Raw genomic sequence first — 10,056 nt, forward strand, 5'->3', positions numbered from 1 at the left:
GGATGATCCTGTGTAGCCTTACCTGGGACTGGACTCATGAGGAAATTGTACACTGTTAGCAAACACTTCAATAATTTGAACTATATTTGGGTGTGTGGCACACATCATGTGCAGACGTACCTTAAAGAGAACAAAGAAAATGTTTCTGTGCAAAGGGGATGCAAACATTTTCTCCTCAAATTTCCCACCAAAAACTGACCACACTAGGTGCAAGTGATAAAAGCCTACTTCAGTTTAAAAAAAAACAAAAAACTAGAAATCACTAAAAATTACTATAATGATTAAAAAAGTATTTTCATTTTCATACACCAATTATCTCCTGGATGCTTTTTCCACAAAGAAAACCTCACTAACAGATTTGCTTTCTACTGTCTTACCTATGATCAAATGAAAATTTTGGCAAATAACTCATTCTACTTCTAAACAAAGAGTAAGACCTTCAGCCAGGCATGGTGGAACACGCCTGTAATCCCAGCATGTGGGAGGCTGAGGCAGGAGGATCATCACACATTCAAGGCCAGCCTGAATTATACAGTGAGATCCTGTCTCCAAAAAAAAGAGTAAGTCCTTTATTGCACATGTTAACAGCATGTTATTGCCCCATCCAGATAATTTAAAACCAATGTATATTTTTAAAACTAGAAATACATCCTTAAGAGTCCTCCTGAAGCATTACTTTTTACATAGCACTCATCCGGGCCCTCATCATATTTTATCTCCACCATTGGGGCAACATTTTCAAAAAGCAAAAACAGAAGTAAACCTGACTATGTCAGGGTCCAAGAAAGGAAACAAGACCATACTAATAACCTCCACGCTGACAGATCTAGGACTAATTTATAATGCTAACATCAATAAAGACAAGAAAAGTGTGGGCATAAAATTCTTTATGCATTTCTGCATTCTCTCCAGGAATCTGCTTTAATTGTAAAAAGAGCAAGTCTTAGGCACTTCAAATATTTAGGCAAGTCGGGGCAATAAAGAACGATACCTCGTTTCTAGCTTTTGGACGATCAAGAAGAATTTTCAGTGCAAACCGTTCTTGGGTACATTTCTTCACACAGACTCTAGATTTGGAGGGAAAAAAATTAATCAGCAATGGTCTATGTTACAGTGAAAATTAACTGCAGAAGTCTGTTCTTTGAGAATTAGACTTCTAATTAAAGATATATCCAGGTGCATCAGAACAAACCTGCCCCTCGGGCAGCAGGTGGTGAGGCAGAAAAGCATTTCACTCCTCTTCCCAGTTGTCCATGCTCAGGTGTCTGCTCCTGAGTAGGTGACATGAACTCACAACAAGCCAATGAAGAAACAGCCTCTGTGGGCTACCAAAGACTCTCACGGTAGCCTCACAGTCTTGACATCTTAAATGAATCCATATTATAGACCATATGACTTGGTCACTTAGCTTTATTTAAGATATATGAGAAAAAACAACATAAAAACATCTAGAAGGAGCCAGGGGTGTGTAGTTTAGTATAGCATACACTTAGAAGGCATGAGGCCCTGGGTTCAATTCCCAGCACCAAAGCCCCCAAAACAAACAAAAACCCTCTACTTGTTAAATTACAGCTATTTCTCAAATGTGGCACACCTGATGCTTCTAACGCAAGACACATTTTAAATGGTCCTTCTCAGAACAATTTTGTCACAATTTTCACATGGATCTCTTACCTAACTGGACCACTAATTCCAGCTCCCAGCTTCTGAGTCCAATTAATATTGTATTCTTCTAAAATGGAGGTTTCCTATTAAAATAAAAAAAGGAGAGTGTGAAAATGATTCCCCAATTAAAAAGCTAAATAGTTAAGTGGGAGGGCCGGGGTGCCGCCACCTGCCTCACAAGTGCAAGGTCCTGAGTTCAATCCCCGGTAACGAAAAAAAAAAGTTAAGTGGGAGTGGAACAAAATAAGGACTATGGCTCAACATTTTATTGGAGAGACTCTACAGGGCTTTATAATTGTATGTTTTATCTAAATGATTTCCAATAAACTAAAGACTTCAGAATAAAATCATTCAGCTCATCTACAAGGTCTACTTGAACAAAACATAGTGTATTTTTGAGGATCTGCAGGCAAGATATTCACTCAAAATACAAATTAATTCAAAAACTGAGCTGGGCCCTTCAATAATGAAGCACCTATTAGGCCCTGGGTTCAATCCACAGCACAATAAACAAATCCAGTAACTATTAAATGCACCTTTGCTGCAATAGTCATGGACATTCCCAAAAGACTGGTCACATATATGCTGCTATTCTATATAGGCTTATATGCTTGAATGTGTTACTCAAATTGTGAGCGATATGAAAGCAAGTTTTTAAGACTAAATTCTTCATTGTAGTTAAGATGGTCCTCTACGTAAGCAGTCCCCAACTTTGTTGGCACCAGGAACATGTTTTGTGGAAGACAACTTTTGCATTGAGGATGTGAGAAGGTTATGGCATGGCCTGGGGATTAGGGACCCCTGCTCTACCTGAGAGCCAAGAAAATTCAACTTATAGAGGTTCTGACCAGAGTTTTAACATTTGACTGCAAATGAGAAGGAAGATCTCTGAAAGTTCAGGGCCAGTCTAGACTACAGGCTCAAACAAACAAACAAAAAAAAACAAAACAGAATGCTAACTGGAAGCCAAGCACAGTGGCATATGCCTATACCCCCAGCTACAATCACTTGAGCTCAAAAGTTCAAGATCAGCAACACAGCAAAGCTTTATCTCAAAGGGGGAGGTAGGATCTAACTAGGTTGCATATCAGGAATGCAAGACTGGTTATTCTCTGAAAAAACAATGATGTTAAATACTATATTACGAATAAAGAAAAAAGCCCTCAGGAGGCTGATGCAGGAAGATTGCCACAAGTTCAAGACCAGCCTAAGCTACATACTGAGTTCAAGGCCAACTTGTCTCAAAAAAATAAAGAAATGGAGCCGAGGATTTAGCTCAGTGGTTCCGCTGCCTGCCTTGCAAGCACAAGGTCCTGATTCCGATCCCTGGTACCAAAAATACACAAATAAAGAAAGAAATAGGGCCAGGGATTTAGCTCAGTGGCATCATGCCTGCCTCGTAAGTGCAAGGACCAGAGTTTGATCCCTGATGCAAAAAGAAGAGAGAGAGAGAGAGAATAAAAAAGGATATAATCAATTGAACAAATGCTGAAAAAAATACTTAACAGAAACTCAACACCCATTTCTGATAAAAATTTAGCAAAGAATAGAAGACAACTTCTCTAGTTTGACAAAGCACATCTACTTGTAAAGGAAGAAGTAAAACAGTCTGTATTTGATGAAGACATGATTTTATATGTTTTTAAAAAAATCCTATGGAGGGCCGGGGATTTAGCTCAGTGGTTCTACCACCTGCCTCACAAGAGCAAGGTCCCAAGTTCGATTCCTGGTACAATTAAAAAATTTTTAAAATCCTATGGAATCTACAAGAAATATATCCCCTAGAACTGATATGCAAATGTAGTAGGGATGTAAAATCAAAAAATAATATACATAAATCCACTATATTTATATGCTCAGCAACAAATCCAATAAATAAAGTTTAAAAAGCAATTCCAGCCAGATTTGGTGTGCATACCTGTCCCAGCTATCTGTGAAGCAGAAGGACTGCAAGTTGGAGCCCAGCCTGGAAATCTAGTGTGGTCCTCTCTCAAAATAAATAACAAGGGACAGGGTTGTAGCTCAGTAGTATCAGTTCAACCCCCAATACCACAATGAGGGGCAAAAAATCTCATGGCATCACAAGTAATAAAATAGGAATAAATTTACCAAGAAGTGCAAGATCTATACACCAGAAGCAAGAAAACATTGCTAAAAGAAACAGAAGTCCTAAAAAATGGAAAATTCATACTATATTCATGAATTAAAGACAATATTGTTAAAATGGCAACAGACCCCAAAATGACCCATAAATTCAAATTCACCGCCATCAAATCCCAGCACAGAAAAAAACACTTCACATAAACTCAAACTGTTTGTTTTGTTCTGGCAGTACTGGAAATGGAATCCAGCAATGCTTTACAGCCTCCTTTTTTGAGACAAGTTATCACTGAATTAACCCAGGCTAAAAAAAGGTGGGGGAGGCCAGGGATGTACCTCATCATGCCTGCCTGGCAAGCACAAGGTCCCAAGTTCAATCCCCTGTACCACAAAATAAATACCCAGGCTAACCTCGAACTTGCAATCCTCTTGCTTCAGTTTTCTGAGTAGCTGGGATTACAGGCATGCACCACCACAGGGGGCGGGGGGTGAGAAGAGAGAGAGGGAGAGAGAAGAGATTGAGACTTAGTGACCTTGAACTAAGCAAAGGTTTCTTTATGTAATAAATACACAAAAGGAAGACATAAAAGAAGAAAATATGCTAAGTGAAAGTTATCAAAATTTGCTCTTCAAAAAACATTAAAAAATAACATAGTGCAGTGGCACACACTTGTATTCTCAGCACCTGGGAGGGAGGCTGAGGCAGGAGGATTCCAAGTCAGAGTCCTACCTGGGCAACTTAGCAAGACCCTATCTCAAAATAAAAGATAAAAAGAGTAAGGGATGTCACTCAATGCAAAGGCCCTGGCTTAAATCCCCAATACTCAAAAAAAAAAAAGAAGATAACATAGGAAGACACGGCAGCACACACCTAAGGCTAAGGCAGTACTGGAAGATCAGTCTCATAAAAACAAAAAGGTGGTAACGTAAGTCACAGATGTATCTGCCAATCATGTCTGTGTTAAATGACTTTTATTAAAAGTTTATAAAGAACTTTTAAAACACTAGGAAACCACCTTGAGTTTGAAGTCAGCATGCACTACACAGGGAGTTCAAGGCCAACCTGAACCATACAGCAAGACCCTGTCTCAAAAACAAACAAAAATCAGGCAAAACATCTGAATACAGTTCACGAGGAAGAAATTCAGGAATGGTGTAAAAAGATGTTCAATAGTAACAGAGTATACATTAACATACTCAGAATAAAATAAATACCTTTTACAACTCTATAAGACAATCTGGGGCTGGGGATTTTGCTCAGTGTTTCCACCACCTGCCTTGCAAGCACAAGGTCCCAAGTTCAATCCCTGGTACTCCCCCCCATCTGATTTTAAAATGCACAAAAGATTTGAATAGATCTTTCACCAGAAAAGATACACAAATGGCAAATAGGCATATAAAAAGATGTCCAACAGCATTAATCATTTTAGAAATGCAAATTAAAACCACAATGCGGCTGGGTATGGTGGTGTACACCAGTAATCCCAGCACTCAGTGAGACTGAGGCAGGATGATCTCTTAGTTGGAGATTAGCCTGGGCTACACAGTGAGTTCAAGGCTAGCCTCAACCATGTAGCAAAACCTCATCTCCAAAAAAAATCACAATGAGATACCACACTACACACCCACTAGCATGGCTGAAATAGAAAACTGACAATGCTAAATATTTGTGACAGTAATAGAATTAGAACCCTTAAACACCCCTAGTGTAATAATGGCACAATTACTCCAGGAAAGTTAGGGTGTTTCTTAAAAAAAAAAAATTAAAAGCCGGGCATGGTGGCATACCCCTATAATCCCAGCACTCGGGAGGCTGACGCAGGAGGATCCCTGTGAGTTTGAGACCAGCCTGGGCTACATAGTGAGTTCCAGGTCAGTCTCAACTACACAGCGAGACCCTGTCTCAAAAAAACCAAAAAATAAATAAGTAAATAAACATAAATTTACCATATCAGTAATTCCACACCTAGGTATTTACTTAGAAGAAATGAAAACATATTCACCTCAAAATATGTAGTTTTATCATTTTATTCTTTTTCTGTTTGTTTGTTTTTTCTGGTACCGGGGTCTTGGGTCCTTGCACTTGCAAAGCAGGCACCAGAACCACTGAGCTAAATCCCCAGCCCTATCATTTTATTCTTAACACTGAAAAAGAAATCTAAATGCCTATCAATTGAGAAAGAATTAAGCAAGACTAATAAAATAAAACTTAATAAGGAATGAAATACTAAAGGATGCACTAATGTAGATGAACCTCAAAAAGTTCCATGCCATGTAAAAGAATTTAAACATGTAAGACTGTCTTTTGTCAATTTCATTATGTGGAATTTCTAAACAAGACAAACTATAGTGATACATAGTATAGGGTAGTGATAGCAAATCTTTTAAAGATGAATGACCAACCTGCAACCTAAAACCCATGTATCGCAAACTCCCAACACCATAATTAAACCTAAATACTCAGTTTTTAATTTAGAAAAAAATAATTCACACATTAACGTCTTTCATCTTAAAAGAAAAACAACATGAATGCCATAAGCTCGCCATCACTGGAGTGGGGTGAGGAACGGAAGTGGCTAACTACAAGCAAGCACACGGAACCTTCAAGGAGGGGTGAAAATGTTCTAAACTGGACTGTGATGATAGCTGAATAACTATAAATTTTCTTAAAACATATTATATAGTTACTTTAGCAATTTATGGTATCAAATTAGTTTTAAAACTAAGGAAATGAATATTAAGGTTTTGGTTTTTGTTTTTGGTACCGGGGATTGAACTCAGGATCTTGTGCTTGCAGGCAGCGGCACCACTGAGCTAAATGAATCTTTACCTTGCTCATCATATAGTATCACTATGTATAACAGAAGACTGACTATATATGTAAGAATCCCAAATCCCAAAATGTTCATTCTCAAGGCATAGCTAAGTACGGAAGTCAGGAGGCTATGGGAGTGGACAGAAGTGGGGATAGAGAGTCTTTAGTTATAGCAATTTGGTATCTTAGTATTGTTTTTTTTGGTACTGGGGATCGAACTCGGGTCCTTGTGCTTTCGAGGCAGGCCACCGAACAGCTGAGCTAAATCCCCGGCCCTTCCTAGGTTTTTTTTTTGTTTTGTTTGTTTTGTTTTGAGACAGGGTCTCACTATATAGTTGAGACTGACCTGGAACTCACCATGTAGACCAGGCTGGTCTCAAACTCACAGCAATCCTTCTACCTCAGCCTCCCGAGTGCTGGGATTACAGGTGTGCATCACCACGCCCGGACTTCCTAGTATTTTTTTAAAGTAGTAGGATGAGATCTCAAAGTCCATCAGTCCATTCTCTGGTAGTCAGACAACAGAAATTCAAGCACTATGGCTGAAGTCCAGGTAAATAGCTTTTCCTGCTGAACTCTACAAGTTCTCATTCCTCATCATTTGATGAACACCTCAGAAAACAACCCCTCAATACAACACAATGCAATAGACCAAAGGTTTTTTTCTGATGTAGTGTTGGCCTGCTTCCAAAGGAGCACATCCTAGTCCAGTGGTGGAGAACTTATGGCATGTGTGTTTTTCTTTTAAGACAAAAGATGTTAATGTTATGAGTTGTTTTTTCTAAAGTAAAACCTCAGTATTTGTGTTTAATTGCAGGGTTGACAGTCTGCAATAAGTAAGTGGGTTTGGGATTGCAGTTTAGGCACTCGTCTCCGAAACATCTGCCATCACTGTGACCAAGCAAGTACTGGCTGTCAGGTATTTTCAACTCCACTAAACTGCGTTGGAGACAAGTTCAAATAGGAAGATTCACCAATAACTCATCAAGTACTATTAGTGAAGAAAAGTTAAAAAAAAAAGAAAAAGAAAAGAAAGAAAATTAGGTGGGACAAGTTACCAAATGAAGAAAATTACAACTCTTCCTAAATGACCCTTAAATTGCTATGCGTTAATATCCATTAAGCTCCTACTAGGTGTTAATTACTGTAATCACATTTAGGTACATTTGTCCATTATATCCTCAAAAATTCCTATGAGCAGGGGAGTCCTCGTCTCCTTTCATAGATAGGAAACTAAGGGACAGAGAAGTGAAAAGACTTACATAAGGGCACACAGAGAAAACGGCAAGGCAGGGATTTCAACCCATGAATTCATTGAGAAACTACTGACAATACTAACATTGCCGCTTAATTTGTATTCTTGTCCACTGTAACTATGCCCCTCTTCTCCCGTAGCTCCCTCTTCTAATGGCCTACAAGTTCCTAAATGCTGTTTCCCACTACTTGTCTTTAATATTATCCACACTGACGCACTGCATTCCAACAATCTTTCTGTTCCTACATCACATTGAGCCTGCTTTGTTTTCAGGGCCTTTGTAAGTTGCTGTTCCCACTGCCAGCAAAATTCTTCCTTGAGACAGTGATTGTTTGCTCCCTGTCCTTCAGAGTGCTACACAAATGTCACTTCCTCAAAACCTCCCTGACTATCCTACTTAAAAATACTACTATTCACCCTTTTGGTATTTCTTTCTTTTTTTTTTTTTGTTTCCTTCTTAGTACCCGGGATCAAACGCAGGACCTTGTGCTTGTGAGGCAGGTGCAGTGCCACTGAGCTAAATCCCAAGCCCTATATTCTTATTTATATCCACCTGGCGATGTTTATTACCTAATTCCACCATCTCTCAGTCTCACTTAAGAGCACCTGTCATGAAGCAAATACCTGAACTTTAAAAATCTGCCACTTATGCTTTGCTTCATGACACATTCATATAGCTTCAAGGAGCAGATCACAAGCCTCTACTAATAAAATCTGAAAAGAAAAAAATGGCTATACTAAAGAACCTTTACATTATTGAAACTTTGATCTTCCTATTGGGAATGTAATGCAGTAATAGAGGGTTTATGTATGATAGAGGTATGTCTAAGATCCTGGTTCAGTCCACACACACACACACACACACACACACACACACACACACACACCTTCCTTAATGTGTGTTTTATGTTGGTGCCAACTTTAAAAGGCTATCTTTGGAATTACTAATGATTTCTATAACAATATATTCCATCTCAAAAACTGTTACAAGTGTAAGTTCTTAGATAGTTATTCATAATAGTGACCGTATAGTGAAGTAAGTATCTTGGAGGGGAAAATAAACTCAAGCTGCCAGTAGATGCTTGTCCCTCAAGGGAAATTGAAATTCTTAAATGCAATGGGTTCATTTAACACTGTAAAATAATTGCCGGGCATGGTGGTGCACACCTGTAATCCCAGCACTCGGGAGGATGAGGCAGGAGGATCACTGTGAGTTCGAGACCAGCCTAGGCTACATAGTGAGTTCCAGGTCAGTCTCAACTATACAGTGAGACCCTGGCTCAAAAGACCAAAAAAAAAAAAAAAAAAAAAAAGAAAGAAACACTGGAAAATAAGTAAATAATGTATCAAACATTAAACTTCAGTGCTAAGAATATATAATTCTAATTTTTGTGGCTACAGTTAACCAGATAACTGACTCGGTGTACAAAATTTGTTAAAAGAGTTAAAAATAGGTTTTAGAAGACATAATTTTATTTGGATCGCTTTGAACATACATTTGCTCTCCTCTTGGATCAGTAAATCATACGACACTCATCTCTTCCTGCATGTACTCAACTCTCCCAAGAAAGAGAAAAGAAAACACGGAAAAGAAAGAACAATATTCCCAAAAGGACAAGCTCTATAGGAAGTCGAACCAGTTTCTTCCGAAACTGCAGATTTCCAGGAGGATGATTTAAATAAATCCGTAGTGATGGATAAAGTCACTCTTGCAAGTGCTGTTGCAGCAGACAACAAGTGCTGGAGGAGACCATACAGCCACTGGCCCTCTTCATCCCACTCGTAGCAAGTATCTCAACGCCACTCACCTTCGTTCTAGCTGAGCGCAAATCACAACAGAGAGCGAGAAAGCGTCGGACATCCTACACGGACACGGACACACACACACCCTTCACCCCAGGACAGTACTAAACCCAAGTGTGCTGGAACTTCTCAGCCCAAATTTTCTCGTTTTCTGAGGCTGCAGCTGGGAGAAATGCGACAAGACAAAACGGCAAAGGTGACATCTTCCCCTCACCTTAATGGCTTTGTCCATGTCGTTCTCCTCCGACATGCTCCGCGAGGCCCCTACAGCCAAGAGCGCCGCAGGCTGCGCAGCTGCTCGGTCCCCTAGCAGCCAAGGGAGCAAAGGGCTCGGAGATCTGGCCCCTGGGCCTCGGGAAGACGGGCAGCAGCCGCCGCTAGCGACAGGAGGGGAAGGGGGCCCCGGCGCCAGATCCGC

At 39.6% G+C, this 10,056-nt stretch overlaps 1 protein-coding gene across 6 annotated transcripts in view; it reads right to left on the minus strand.

The window, feature by feature from the left end:
• The window catches only part of Mapkapk5 (MAPK activated protein kinase 5), a 38,100-nt gene extending 28,050 nt beyond the window's left edge, over positions 1-10,050 (minus strand). For 5 of the 6 annotated variants that reach the window (XM_010604474.3, XM_010604473.3, XM_010604472.3 and 2 more), the window contains exons 1-4: positions 9,853-10,050; positions 1,675-1,748; positions 992-1,067; positions 23-120 (exon numbers count right to left, since the gene is read on the minus strand). In XM_010604474.3, coding sequence (XP_010602776.1) covers positions 23-120; positions 992-1,067; positions 1,675-1,748; positions 9,853-9,888 — 284 coding nt within the window. In that variant the 5' untranslated portion in view covers positions 9,889-10,050. The remainder of the gene's footprint in view (positions 1-22; positions 121-991; positions 1,068-1,674; positions 1,749-9,852) is intronic. The other variant, XM_033762432.1, reaches the window with a different exon arrangement.
• Positions 10,051-10,056: the final 6 nt, after the last annotated feature.

This window comes from Fukomys damarensis, unplaced genomic scaffold (genome assembly GCF_012274545.1).
Source record: "Fukomys damarensis isolate Sample0158 unplaced genomic scaffold, DMR_v1.0_HiC HiC_scaffold_12, whole genome shotgun sequence".
In the NCBI taxonomy this organism is placed as follows: Eukaryota; Metazoa; Chordata; class Mammalia; order Rodentia; family Bathyergidae; genus Fukomys; species Fukomys damarensis.